The following is a 15,210-nucleotide window of genomic DNA, read 5'->3' as shown; positions in this document are numbered from 1 at the left end:
ATGTACTTTTTTTATATTTAAGCTTTCTAAACTTTTATTTCCTTCAATTATAAAGTTTGAAAGCAAAACATGAATATGATCTCAAGGCAAGGAGAGAGGCCTGACGCCATCCACGTACCTCCATGTCGTCCCTCTGGTCACTGTTTTCTTCATCTTGACCTCCATTTTTCGGCATATAGGCCATTTTCAGTCGCAAAAATCCCTTAACTCGAGACTTATGACTGAATGCATAACGGAAGAAAATTGGTTAGAAGGGGTGTGACTTGAAAGGCTACACTTAAAATCGTCTTCAGCAAAAGCCAACCACCACAGCACGCAGGGCAGGCATCCCCACCCATACCCACAGCACGCAGGGAGGCATCCCCACCCACCCATACCCACAGCATGCAGGGCAGGCATCCCCACCCACCCATACCCACAGCACGCAGGGAGGCATCCCCACCCACCTATACCCACAGCACGCAGGGCAGGCATCCCCACCCACCCATACCCACAGCACGCAGGGCAGGCATCCCCACCCACCCATACCCACAGCACGCAGGGCAGGCATCCCCACCCACCCATACCCACAGCACGCAGGGCAGGCATCCCCACCCATACCCACAGCACGCAGGGCAGGCATCCCCACCCACCCACACCCACAGCACGCAGGGCAGGCATCCCCACCCACCCACACCCACAGCACGCAGGGCAGGCATCCCCACCCACCCACACCCACAGCACGCAGGGCAGGCATCCCCACCCACCACACCCACAGCACGCAGGGCAGGCATCCCCACCCACCCACACCACAGCACGCAGGGCAGGCATCCCCACCCACCCACACCCACAGCACGCAGGGCAGCATCCCCACCCACCCCACCCACACCCACAGCACGCAGGGCAGGCATCCCCCCCCCCCCACACCCACAGCACGCAGGGCAGGCATCCCCACCCACCCACACCCACAGCACGCAGCGCAGGCATCCCCACCCACCCACACCCACAGCACGCAGGGCAGGCATCCCCACCCACCCACACCACAGCACGCAGGCAGGCATCCCCACCCACCCACACCCACAGCACGCAGGGCAGGCATCCCCACCCACCCACACCCGCAAGCCTCACCTTCTTGGTCTGAGGAGAAAGTCCTTAAAGGTATAGGGTCGCTCCATGGTTGGATCTTCGGTCTGTGGGGAAAAAACAATAAATTAAGCTTCAATATTCCTGATAACCTCATGTTTTAGATACACCCAACTGGATCACAGAGAATGTATTTTGAATTTTAGAATGTGGCACCACTGAATGTGGTTCTTCACCTGGTACCTGATGGTCCACGGAACTGATCTACTGGAGTTCCACTAGATGTCACTATCCACACCGGGTTTTAGAAGCCAGCCCCAGCCACAGACAAATGACAAAATTATAGCTGTCATTGCCAAGTATAATTTCTAACTGCAGGGTGTGGCCTCAGTCGCACAGAGCTGATTAACTTCAGAGAACCAGCGGTCACTGGGGGTACCTTGCTATATGCCTGTGACTGGAGACACATACGAGTGGAGTAAACAGAAGAAAATACAAGATTTAATCTTTGAGGGCAACTTTGTTTTTTGCATTAAAATCTCACATCATCAGCCTAAGAGAATTGAAAGACTCTCCTGCACAGAGATCACCCCAGGAAGCACCAATCGACCTTCTGCTGAGGTTTAGTTCATGAAGCTATGAGTACAAGTAGGGTATTTGTTCATTTTTAAAGATATCGGTGTTCATTTGATTGTGCGAAGTTGGCTGGCCTACCAAAGCAGGAAACTGGAAAAATAAGTGTGACTATTTCATGAATCTTAAAATACTATATATGCAGTAAAACCTCAAACACCTAGACCCTTCAATTAAACACAATTTCAAATACTTTTACAGTAAGAGATAAACCACAGTCCAATGAGTTACTGTATCAGGTTTGTGTGTGCGTGTATGCACACATGTGTATGTACATATGCGCTTCTATTTGAAATGTTATCTGTTTATGTCATTCTCTGCTTTAAACTCTCAATGGGTTCCTACTCCTCTCATAATAAACAGGAAATTCTTTCCTATGACCTAGAAGGCCAACTATAATCTGGCTTTGAATCACCTTTACCCTCATTGGGAATCAGTATCTCTCTTCCTTCCTTGTACTCCCAACCATCCTGTCCTCATCTGCCATGGATGCAGATTATATGTCCTGCAGAAGGGCCCATGCACAGGCAGCTCCCTCTGCTGGACAACTCTGACTCCAGATGGCATGGCTGTTTCCACTTGGCATCCAAGTATGAGATCCCAGGTCACATCCTCAGAGTTCCCACCATCAGCCACCCTTATCACCCCCCTAGCCTATCGTCCTGCTGTAGCTTCCTCATATCACTGTCTGAAAGTGCCTGTTCATTTGTTGACATACTAGTTTATCATCCATCACTTCCAGAATGTGAGCCCATGAGAACAGAGACTTGAATTTGCTCACCATTGGATCGTTGGTGCCAAGAATGTTGCCTGGCACAAAGTAGGTACTCATGTAAGCACTCAGTTCAACTGATCTGTAGTAAACTATGGAGGTTCTCAAAATTCATTATCGTTGAATGAAGTAAATTGTATTTTCTAGACTGTTCTTATGAGGCAGTAATAAGCACACATTTTGAAAATATTTTCTACCAAAAGGTTTGTAAATATATATAAGGAAATAAATGGAAAATTTATTAAGAAAACTATTGCTGGTTTTCCTTCCTTTTTTCATTTATTTAGCCAACATTTATTTATTTAATTTAGAGACAGGTCTTCTTCTGCTGTCCAGGCTGGAGTACAGGGGCACAATCAGAGCTCAGTGCAGCCTCGACCTCCTGGGCTCAAGTGATCCTCCCACCTCAGCCTCCGAAGTAGCTGGGACCACAGGTGTGTGCACTATGCCTCACTAATATTTTTATTTTTTATAGACATGGGGGTCTTCCTATGTTGCCCAGGCTGGTCTCAAACTCCTGAGCTCAAAAAAATTCTCCTGCCTTGGCCTCCCAAAGTGCTGGGATTACAAGTATAAGCCACCATGCCCTGCCAACCAATGAATAATTTGAGAGCAATATTATGTGAATGACATGTGGATACAACATGGTATACCAGCCCTTACGGTTACAATTACAAGGGAAGAGCCATTGTGTCAACAATCCACTAGAAGCTAAGGCAGAACAAATTCACTGACATAGAGAGGTGACATTCTGTGAGACTTGGGGTACAGTGAAGAGGCTGACTCTGACTTGGAAATCAAAATGATTTTGGATGTGGAGTCAAATACAGGGTGACGGGAAGGCTTTGAGAGGTGGAGAACTGGGAGAAAGGACAGTTTAAATATAGGAAATCAAACAGTATGACAAAGCCTACAGGATCACCAGTGGGCATGAGCAATCTAGGAGCAGCAGAGAACATGCAAGAGAGTGAAGAGGGAAAACCATGGAGCTTGGAGGGACTCTGAATGTGAGTCTGTCCATACCCTATGCAGCTTACATGACTGATGCCACACAGGTCTAAAGGTAGATATCCTAGGTTTGCATCCTGGCTTTGTTACTTAAGAGCCAAGTGGCTAAGGGCAAGTTCCTTACCTCTCTTTGCCTCAGTGTCCTCATCTGTAAAATGGGGCTGTAACTGTATCTTACAGGGCTGCTGTGAGGATCAAACCAATCAACTGAGTTGGTTTCTATAACGTTCTCAAGGGCACCTGGCACACTCAGCAAACACTGGATATGTTCATTGGCCAATTCTACATGTTCATGTCACTTGTCAGTACTGCCAACTCAATGCCAAGCAGTAACAGTTAGGGCATTAAAAATGAAAGTTCACCTTCATGGAAATTCTCTAGCCTGAATTAGAAGATGATCTTATAGATAACTACAAGATTCTTCTTGGCATTCATCCGGGTTCCAATCTGATCTTGTTCCCTGGAGCAGAGGCGAGTGGAGACTCCCAGGATGGCATTGAGGGTGCTCCTGGTGGAAAGCCATCTTAAACAGACTGCTGCAAACAGTGCTATTGGCCCCAATAGCCACAATGTTGCCCCCATTCCAGGGTAAAAGCACTCAGAAGAAAATCTGGATACACAGTACTTTCATCTTGAAAGAGAGTAGTTGCTTTCAGCCTAGGTGCACTCACTATGGAATGGAGTGAGATAAAGGATTCTGCAGGCAAACGGAAGGAGAGGGCCCTGCTGGGTCCCTAGACTCGAAACCTGGATGCAACCACCGCAAGCACGTAAGCCTTGGGCGAATCCAACCCATGCCCACACCCTTGACCACATCACAGGCTCACAATGATGCTGGACACCCAGGGTCAGATCCAGCACCACCAATGATATACTTATTCCTGGGCAAGTCCCCTCCCTCTACCGGCCCAGGCTTTTTCACCTGGAAAATACTGGGAGCAAATCAGTGTCTCTTAAGTCCCTCCAAACTCCATGACTTTGAATTCTGCAGTCATGAAAGGGAACTATCAGCCTGCTACCTGCTACCAGCCATAAACTTATGCAAGGGGGGTAAAAGGATGTTGATCAGCTGAGCTACCTTCAAGCACAGGCAGGGCATCAAATAATACCACCACCCTGAAAACGCCTCATCTATGAAAATTTAAATTCCAGAAAGAGCCATGGTTGTCTTAAGTGGCACATGACTGGGACTTAGAAAAACTTAATGTTTTATAAAATAGCTCTCTCTGCCCCACTGCCTTTTCCAGGGACAAAGATATTTTGTGGCTGGGCAAAGGTGGGTTGCTGAGGGCTCCAGGGGAAGGGGAGACAGAGCTGACAAGTCAAGAGGCAGGTGCAACAGACAGACATCTGCCAGAAATCTCACTCTGTGTTAATACAGATCTCGGAGTTCTCTTTATCTCTAAATAACTAATAGATACAAGTTATCAAGTATCATATGAACTTTTAGGCAATGATGCACTGAATTTAACAGACACATGTGAAAATGGTAGTTGAAAAAAGTCAACGATGGTACAATTAAAGCTAAGTTTGCTCTTGGTCTCTCAATGTAAAAGCAAAAGGAGAGCTTGCTCTGTCTCCAAGGCTGGAGTGCAGTGGTACAACCATGGCTCAGTGTAGTAATGACCTTCCATGCTCAAGTGATCCTCCCACCTCAACCTTCCAAACAGTTGGGACAACAGGCATGTGCCACCATGCTTGGTTAATCTTTAAGTTTCTCTATAGAGACAGAGTCTTGCCATGTTGCCCAGGCTGGTCTCGAACTCCTGCCTTGGCCTCCCAAAGTGCTGGGATTACAGGCATGAGCCACTGTGCCTGGTCTGCCTATTTCCTTTTATCTAAAATTTGGTGGTTTTGACAAATTTTGAATCTATAGACTGTAAATAATCCACCTTGACAATGGTCATATACTAATCAAGAACATAGCATCCATAATTCACTCCACAAAATACTCATGTGCTCCCACCCTCTCCACACTCACACTTGTGTGCTATCACACAAAATAGAATGCCACTGTAATTTCCCCACGAGCGTCCTCTACACATGACCAAACATACACACAAGAACACTTGAAATACCGGATTCAAAAGCCACGTGCATTCAGAACATGCTACTTGGGTTCTACCGCCACATGAATAAATAATATACCTTCACACCTCTCCTTTTGTTTTCTTTGTGGTCCATCTCCCTGACTGTAGTTGGCTGCAAACAGCTAGTGAGTTTTTTTTTTTTTTTTTTTTTTTTTGAGACGGAGTCTCGCTCTGTCACCCAGGCTGGAGTGCTGTGGCCGGATCTCAGCTCACTGCAGGCTCTGCCTGCCTCCCGGGTTCACGCCATTCTCCTGCCTCAGCCTCCCGGGTAGCTGGGACTACAGGCGCCGCCACCTCGCCCGGCTAGTTTTTTGTAGTTTTTTTTTAGTAGAGACGGGGTTTCGCCATGTTAGCCAGGATGGTCTCGATCTCCTGACCTCGTGATCCACCCGTCTCGGCCTCCCAAAGTGCTGGGATTACAGGCTTGAGCCACCGCGCCCGGCCAGCTAGTGAGTTTTAAGTATGGAGGTGAAGCACTCCACTGCAAGTTACCCTCTGGGCACACGAGTAACTAGAGGCCCTCGGTCCTCTCTGGGCAGTCACCGCTCTACCTCTGTAACCGGCTGGCTTCTATTCCCGTCTTGCACCTCCACATCGCTTCCTTCTTTGGAGGCTCACTGACGCTGCCTCCACTCAGAATCCAAAGCTAAACTATTCTTTCTATTGACTTGGTCTCGGAGGAGGAACCTTTTTCTATTTTCTGGGAGCCCTGCTCAACCTTTTAACACCAAGCATCACTCACTCACTCAAACAAGAGCTTGTCGGAGCAAGGTTTTTAAACATGTCACTTTTGCCTCTTAGAGAATATTAGAATATGTGCCTCTCAGAAAATAACTTCCCTTGGCTAAGATGTGGTTTTTACATTAGGGAAAGGGTCGCTGGAGATGTCCAGAGAAGAGCTGGCCCATCAACCAACACTGTCCAAAAGTGTGAGAGGATCGCAGCTTCAGTTTGAAGAACATACACAGAAGAACATACACAATGCAGAAGTATGTGACGTCTTTCCTCACAAAAGGTGAAACAGTCACATTCTCCTAATGTGACCTGAAGAGAATAGTCAGGTTTCTGATGGCTCATGGAACAGGTCTCACGCAGAAGCCCCATGCAGGCCCCTCCCGTGGCACCCTGGAGTTTCAGATTTTTATAAAGAAACAAACAAGCTATTTTAAGAATATCACTTTCACTTCCAGTCCTTTGGAAGCTTGCAACCTTTATTCCTTAACAGCTCCCCTGAGTGAGTAAGAGTAAATTACTTGCTATCACCTTCCTTCACAACACATCTTCAAAGCTTCCTTGGTAAGATACAATCTTTCTTGGTATTTAACATATGGAAACAGCCATAATTTCCAAACAGCAGGAAGCTTAATGCTAGGGGGTTAAGTCACTTTAGTTTATAGACTAGTTATGCTACTTGCTCACACAAAGCACTTAAAAAAATAACACAATGCCCTTGTAAGGCAGAAACATTCGCCTTTCCTCTCTCAGCTGCTACTTCTACCACGCCATGCTGCCCAGGGAAGAAGTCCAGGAGGAAGGCTGGGACAAGCCGGAAAACTGAAGCTGGAATAGGAGCTAGGGATCCACCTTTCTCAAGGCCTCCAGGTCCTACCCCCACATTCTGTCTGCCCAGCCTCCTGTTTCGGGTGACACCTCTAATGCCTGTCACTAGTCAACAGCCTCGACTGCTCTGCTACTTGGAGCAGAGAGAAATGGCAGCGCCACACATGCTAACTCAGTGCGTGTTCCAGCGAGGGTGGGTGTTCCCAGCTGACAAGTTCACTCAGAATGAACAGGCTCTTCTTTTGTCTCCATGCTGACTGAGAAAGCCAGACACCAAAATCTGGGAACTGCTTTTATGGCTTGTGTAGAGGTATCCAAGAGAAACGGCATGTGCAGTTCGAGACAAAGAGCGCAAACATCTGATGGCACCCGGAGGATGCATTAGGAAGCAGAAACAGTAAGTGACAAGAAGGGAGGCCTGAGTGAAGGAAGTGTCTGTTTTATAAGATGTGATACACAAACGTGGAGCAGCTGAAGTGCAGAAAAGAGAGGGAGCTGGTGGATGGAAACGCATGTGCATGACTCAGGCACCCTTGACTCTTACAGCCAGCTTCTCCTCCATCCCCTTGAAAGGACCACTTTCCAGAAAGGACTAGGGCCACAGCACACACGCTTCATTTCAGCCTTCTCCACTGTGGTGAAGAAATACCACTCTGAAAATACACTGACTACAAACAATTAGAAACCCCCGCCCCCAGCATGCAGCATCAAACATGAGACTGTCCTTACCGGAAGGTGACTAAGGGGCACGTCCACCTGGCCCAGGAAGTCGTCTCGTGTCTGTTAGGAAGAGAACAAAGAGTTAGTGTTTCCATCTCTTCACCGAGCGTCAGCATTTCCTAAAAATGTTTTATCATGAATAGAGACAAAGGTCCAGGGCCTGGCACTGGAATGTGGAGGGCGGAAGGCCCCAAGAAACATGAGTAACCACGCCCCAGGAGACCAGGAGCCTGTGCGCCTGGACTGAGCTGGCTGAGATTCTGTTTGGTGTCTGCTAGCAAGCAGAATGCTAAGGAAGCCTCTGTAGAAGCTGGGAGAACACGATCAGTCAGGGAAGAGACAGGCAGGGCCACAGAGGGTTTGAGGGCACAGCTGGGTCCAGCTGAAAGAGAAGATGGCAAAGAAATGCTAGGAACATTTTAACAAGTGTTTACTGATCCAATGCTAAAAACTAAAGAGCTTCTTGAGAGCTGAGAGCCAGCGGAAACAGTGTATGGCCTAGTTATGAATGCATCTTACAAACTGCATCTCACAAAAAAATACACACACTTTTTAAATCCAGTAAGTACACCGCTTTTTGATTTAGTAAGTACACTGCTTCAGAATCCATGTTTATGGATCAGGTCCTGCTAATTTTTGGACACACCATGCCTCTCCCCCTCCACATCTACCATACTGCACGTATCTCTCCCGACTTCAAAGAGGCCCAGGTGAAAAATCATTGGGAGACACACACTAGTCTCCTCTCAGGCTCTGGGAGTCATCTGGGAAGTCATGATTCAGCTCCAGGGGTCACAGGCCTGGACCACAGGGTGTCCAACAGACCACAGTCACACTGTGTCCCTCAGTTATGGTGCTTGTGGCGTGGCCTCTGATGTTTAGATGACCCAAGAAGCAAATGGGACACAGTGACTATTTGCCGCTCTCCTATAAAAATATGCAGCTGGTTCCACCACATTCAAAATGCATAAAAGCCTGGCAGTTCTTTAGATGTGATCAGACCAGCCCCATAGCTAGCTGGAGTCACCCAAGAAGGAATCCAGCCTACCTCATGCTGAATCCTGGTCTCTTATTTCTACCCTGCTAGCTTACAGAGAAAGTTTCTAATTTACAGATGCTACTTTTCAAGTGTACTTGAAAAGCATTCTCTTCTTCCATTTAAAAGAAAGCAGCAGGTAAATATGAATGAGATTTATTGAAATGACTTGCTCCAAGCTTAGAAATTCCTTTTAGATAATTGAAAAAATTTGATGAACTGGAAAGCCATCTGTCTCCTCTAAACAATCCATACATGATAATTAAAAAATCAAAGTTACCACGGTTTGGGTATGCATGAAGAATGAGACTAGTCCCAACCCTTCTGATGAGATTTTCCTTTCTTTTACTTTCTTAGCTGTATCTGCTACAACTCAACATGGAGAGGCCTCATCTAGCATAAAGCTTTAGGTAAAGAGAGTGTCCATAGACTCTGTATGTCTTACCAAGAGCAGCAGTCAGCAGAAGGCCTTGAGAATAATGACAGCCTTGCTCTCCAGCTCTCAGACCTAATCACGCTGCCCCAGTGACTCACACCCATGACAGTTACACAAGGAGTTAGGCAGTGTGCCTGTTAGTTCTCTATTTGGCTGATTTCACTATTTTTTTTTTTTTTTTTTTTTTAGATGGAGTCTATTGCTCTGTCACCCAGGCTGGAGTGCAGTGGTGCAATCTCGGCTCACTGCAACCTCCGCCTCCTGGGTTCAAGTGATTCTCCTGCCTCAACCTCCTGAGTAATTGGGACTACAGGCATACACCACCACGCCCAGCTAACTTTTGTATTTTTAGCAGAGATGGGGTTTCACCACGTTGGCCAGGCTGGTCTCGAACTCCTGACCTCCAACGATCTGCCTGCCTCGACCTCCCAAAGTGCTAGGATTACAGGCGTGAGTCACCACGCCTGGGCTGATTTTGCTATAATTTTAAAGCTAATATAAATATCAGTTAACTGTACTATTAAAAAAAGGAAATTCACTGAATATTGACCATAAATTGTCTGCTTAATGTGAGCAGAGTAGTGTGGCTACTTGCCACCTCTCCTCCTGCTGCTACGGCTGCTAACATGGGAAAGAAAAGACAATCAGCAGAAGGACAAGACAATCTTATTCAAAGCTGTTTCACAACCTGATAGCTTTGAAAGGCTGCCCCTGAACCATTAACATAAGTGCATTTCAATGAAACTTCACAAAATATCTACATGCCCATGTTGTTTTGCCAGGCAGACATTGAGTTCTAAACTGATAAAACAGGTTAAAGCTTTGCCGAGACACCAAAAGACAGGCACCCAGTACTAACGACTGGCAGCCGGTCTTTACACAGTGCTCCCTCTCTGTGGGCTCTGTGCCAAGGCTGCGTCTAGACCTCGCAACAACCTTCAGAGGCAGGTACAATGATTGTGCCCATTTTACAGATGGGAAACCAGAGAGGTGTGCGGCTGAGGTGCCCATCAGCCTGTGCCCTTAACTGACACTGTGTGCCGTATGTCAGCAACTGGCAGGAAAGCAAGGCGGTACCAGCTCTGGGCTTCCCACTGGATGCTGGCTTTAAACGGTGTGGATGAGAAGGGAGGGATTCTGACGATGGCACAGTCTGATGAGACTTTAGAGGTTCTGGTAAAATGTTTATTTGCTATGTTATCTTTACACTACCTCCTACTCCAACTGTTTCTTTCCTCAAATGGAACACAGTTTACCGAATTCCCTGAGGTACTGCAAAGCCAGGAAACTTCACTTACACCTTTTATCACATGTTCTCATTATGTTAAAATAATTTTTTAAAACAGTAAAAGATGAGGCAATTCGCCATTAAAGGAAACAGAAGGCTCTTATTCATTTACATGAAGAGAGATGGAAATTATTTTTGAAACAAAATAGGGATCAAGTACAGGAATGCACATGGTCCAAAATGAACTGGCTTAAACTAGTGTTTCACCAGTCAGGGAAGATGTAGTTGGTTGAGAGATCTAGGTTTCAAAAGATCCCATTGTTGCCAAAACTACAGAAAGTTCAGGCCATGTAAAATATTTAGGTTAGGGGTACTACACCGATTAAAAACAAAAATGGCCAGGCATGGTGGCTCACGCCTGTAATTCCAGCACTTTGGAAGGCTGAGACGGGCAGATCACTTGAGGTCAGGAGTTCGAGATCACTCTGGTCAATATGGCGAAATCCCGTCTCTACTAAAAATACAAAATTAGCCGGGAGTGGTGGCTAGTGCCTGTTGTCCCAGCTACTTGGGAGGTTGAGGCAGGAGAGTCGCTTGAACCGGGGAGGCAGAGGTTGCAGTGAGTTGAAATCCCGTCACTTGCACTCCAGCCTGGGAGACAGGGCAAGACTCCAACTCAAAAACAAACAAACAAAAATGTCTTCACCACCACAGAGGAGATCTAACGGGATCAGAGAACCTCCTGGTGCCTTCATGCCACGGGGAGGAGCAGGCATGTTGAAGGAACACCTCTGTTTGATGTAAGAGGAATTGGGAGGTGTGCTAGTGTGCAGGATTCTGCCTGTGGGCCCTGGAGGGACAACGTTTGAGGCCATCCCAGCACCTCTAAGTCATCACCACCACAGTGCAACATCTCATACCAACATTATAAAAGCATTAATCAAATCAATTTTTAATGATTTCCAATACAAAATTATTTCCATGAAGCATCAAGTTAACTATAATAGCCTACAAAACCAAATTAACTTCAACCCGTATGGTGAACACTGGTATTTCTTGTGGTTAAGTGGTAAAATGCTGTCAATTTCCAAGCCATTACCCGCCATACAACTCTCAAGGCTGAAAATGCACCCTTTAGTAACAAAATAATAAACGCTCCCTTCTAATGAGCCATCAAATATTTTCCCAGTGAAATGACAATGTAGAATGGAGCCCCTGAAACGTGTCCTATCAGGTGAAACAAAAATTCATAGTCTGATATTGGAAAAGTTACATACACAAATAAAACACTGTCTCTTTTAGAGCTTGCGCAGTAAATACTGATGAACTACATTCAGGACTGCCCCCCTCCCCTTTAAAAATCACTATTAAGTAAGAAGAAGGGGACAAGACGGTGCCCTGTTCATGCAGAGGGGTATGCTGCCACTGAGGGTGGATGCCACCAGGACCTGAAGCCCGGGGACTATTATAATCGCTCCAGTAGAAGAGATTATAGCCTGTGGGCATTTCCCCAGATGTGAGTGCATACTAGGTCAAAGCTGTCAGTACTGACGTGGACGCCAGGCTTAGAGGTCCTCACAAAATACTCAAGACTCAATTTCTCAAAGAACACATCCATTCAAAAAAAAAAACCAAAACCACAGGAACTCTTATCTTTAGGGTAGAACTGTACTTGGAGGACGTGATTCCAATCTTACTATACACCAGTGACCACCTCACCCTATTCCTTTCAAGACAGAGGCGGTGGTAGCACGGTTGGGTGCACAGTGACCTTCACATGGAAGCTCAAAGGGAGAGCATCTGACTGTGCAGAAAGACAAGCATTAAAGAAAGGAAGGGCCACCTACAGCTCACACTGGGGTCCTAAAGACCCCCAGCTGGGAGCCCAGGGGGTTGAGGGTGCAAGGAGCTATGATTGTGCCACCACACTCCAGCTGGGGTAACAGAGCAAAAGAATTGGTGATTCTTGGTAAAATGACCCATGTGTATTCCTGAAGCTATGTATCAAGGTAATATTTTTAATTGGGTGAGTTACAATCCACAAATGGGACACAGGAAGTATTTTTTAAAGTTAAGCATAATATAGAACAGAAAATATCAGTGCCTCACATAAAACACAGGTATGTGCTATTTTGAGGAACTCATCTCAGTTATATACATATATAAATGTGTGTACTAAGTTGTGATCTAAGGTTAATTTCTTTTTGTGTGCCATCAAAAGAATTAGAAAGCCACTCAACTACAGAAAATGAAAACCATCCACTATTACCAACTGTCTGGGGTTTCATCCTCAAAATCATGAAGTAGTGATTTCAAAAGAAAAAAAAAGTTTAGAGTTTCTTAAGACAAATGGAAGAGAACTGCAGAGAATTTAGAACATAAGTCAGACAATAACAGAATGTAAGCAAAAAGCAAAGACAGCATATGATCAGATCTTTGTATGTTACAGGTCAAGGTAAACATCACAGCTGCCTCCAACACGAAGCCAGAAAAACAACCTGGGCTTTCCCAGCACACTAGTGAGTGCAGCTACCCCATGAGCTGCTCCATTCCGAGCACAGGCCTCTGCAGGCTGGCCCCAGTGCTGACAGAGGCCCTCAGCAAAGCACAACGCCAGCTTTGGCATTACAGAGAAAAGGAAGGAAGAATGTTCCTTTTCCTCCTTCCACTTATCAGGCACATCAGCTTCTATCACACAATCAGAGCAGGGCTGTGGTTCAGGAAGAGGTAAAATGTGAGTGTGGTTCCACCCACACTAGGCATTGCATAACCCAAGGAAGGTTTCTGCACCTGGGCGGTGCCTCTGCCTTTCAAGGTGAATGGATTCAAAATATGTCACTGAAATTACCTTAAATAAGAGCCAAGTGGCATTCAAATAAAGAAAAGAGTGTGATGACATATTCTCTGAATGCACATACCTTACCAAAATTCACTTCCTATGCACCAGAACACAAAACCCAAACAAAATTCAAGTACTTTTTGGTAAACACACACAGGGCTTTTACATGGCCAGCTCCTCTGCCATTTAGTTTTTAAGAAGTAAGGGACAAAATCTGCCATTCTGTTATACAGAGTATGGTGTGTCCTAGAGACACTGGTTCTTATTTATAACAACAAACAAGACCTCCATGTCAACAAAGTGTCAGAGCAAATTTGCAGGACTTTTACAGGTCCGAGGAAAACCATGCTGGAAGGCAGCAGAACTCAACCCTGCTGGCTGCACCTACAACCAGGAAGGCCATCTATTTTGAGGAACACTTATTAATGAAGTTTAAAAAATTAAACTGAAGTTGGAGAGACAGCGAGCGAGGGAGCAAGAGTGAGAGCGAGAGTGAGCGCAAGCGAAGAACAACTGTGCCTGCAGAGACTGCAGCAGCCCTGCAATAGCAGCCTGGTTTTAACCACAAAGCATAACTAGACCAGTATAATCGGGGCAGTGAGAAGACACTCCTTTGAGGGCTCAGAGGGAGTCCTGGTGGCTCCAGGTACTCAGCTACGACATCAGGGGATGAGGTGTGCCTGATGTCCCCACCTCCCTCTGGGCGGGTGGAGGTGGTTCAAGCACACTCAGTTCTCTGCCCTACTCCAAATATAAGCATATCCCAGGGGTGGGGTCAACTAATGGCCACAAGAATTACCATTTTTTTTTTGCAATAGGAGCACTTGATAATCTGAACTTAAGGAAACTGGAGGTGCGAACACTGGGACAGGACTCTGCCAACTAGATGCCCAGGTGAGCAGCACTGTTGTGCTTAGGAGCTTTTCCTCCTCAGCTCCTTCAGGCAGGGCTCAGCCACAGGCAGGAGGCATCTCTCCCCGCACATCCTCATCTGGACTGTCCACGGTTCAAGTGCTCAGCAGCCACAGGGTCTGGGGGCTTTGGAGCTCTGGACAGGTTAGGACAACACAGTTCTGCCACGTAGCAGAGGCATGAGCAGAATGCTGCAGGGACACCTTGGGGGAGCGACAGATTCTGCCAAGGGAAGGCCAGGGATGGCCATGCAGGACATAACTTCAAGCAGGGTCCTGAGGCAGGGGTATGCAGGGAGGATGGAGCAGGGAGGACAGGAGTGGCCAGCACGGGAGCATCCGGCTGAGGGCTCGCTGACCAAAAGGTCCATGTCACCGATGAGGCGTGGCCCCGTGGGGCAGTGGTGGGGAGGGAAGCTGAGAACGGGCCTCAGGGTCCCATATGAATCGCTCTCTCAAGAGGACAGTCTCCTGGGGCAAGCGAAGATGCATGAGGACATTAAACAGGGAAAAACTGGCAAGGACTGTGTCCCAAAAAGGTGCCTGAGCAGGAGAGCTGACTGGAGAGAGAGCACTAAGGACAGCGCTGAGGACAGTGTGAAGTGACCCAGCTGAGCACCACAAGGGTGCGGCCCACTCAGGACACGGAGGGTGTGGTGTTCCCGCAGAAGGGTTCTGCTCAGGGATGCTTCGTGTCAGCAGGTGTTTGTTCGCTGGGTGATGAAGGCATCAGGTAATGCCCACTAAGGCCTCAGTGCAGTGCCCATCAGGAGGGCTGGGAGCTGCAGACCAGCATTACTGACTTGACGCTGACACAAAGCAAACGTGGAGGACGGCGGAGGAAGAAGTAGCCCAAGGGAGGCGTGGCCAGGTCATTGTCTGAGACTCACACTGAGCGCAGGACTGGCTGTCCCA

At 47.0% G+C, this 15,210-nt stretch overlaps 1 protein-coding gene across 13 annotated transcripts in view; it reads right to left on the bottom strand.

Moving 5' to 3' along the window:
- The window catches only part of NEDD4L (NEDD4 like E3 ubiquitin protein ligase), a 369,947-nt gene that overhangs the window by 75,852 nt on the left and 278,885 nt on the right, over window positions 1-15,210 (bottom strand). For all 13 annotated transcript variants that reach the window (XM_033238701.1, XM_033238705.1, XM_033238697.1 and 10 more), the window contains 3 exons: window positions 7,855-7,905; window positions 1,108-1,169; window positions 119-221 (listed from right to left, as the gene is read on the bottom strand). In XM_033238701.1, coding sequence (XP_033094592.1) covers window positions 119-221; window positions 1,108-1,169; window positions 7,855-7,905 — 216 coding nt within the window. The remainder of the gene's footprint in view (window positions 1-118; window positions 222-1,107; window positions 1,170-7,854; window positions 7,906-15,210) is intronic.

Source organism: Trachypithecus francoisi, unplaced genomic scaffold (genome assembly GCF_009764315.1).
Source record: "Trachypithecus francoisi isolate TF-2019V2 unplaced genomic scaffold, Tfra_2.0 Contig01474, whole genome shotgun sequence".
NCBI classification, from domain to species: domain Eukaryota; kingdom Metazoa; phylum Chordata; class Mammalia; order Primates; family Cercopithecidae; genus Trachypithecus; species Trachypithecus francoisi.
This window is presented reverse-complemented; position numbering and strand designations above follow the sequence as displayed.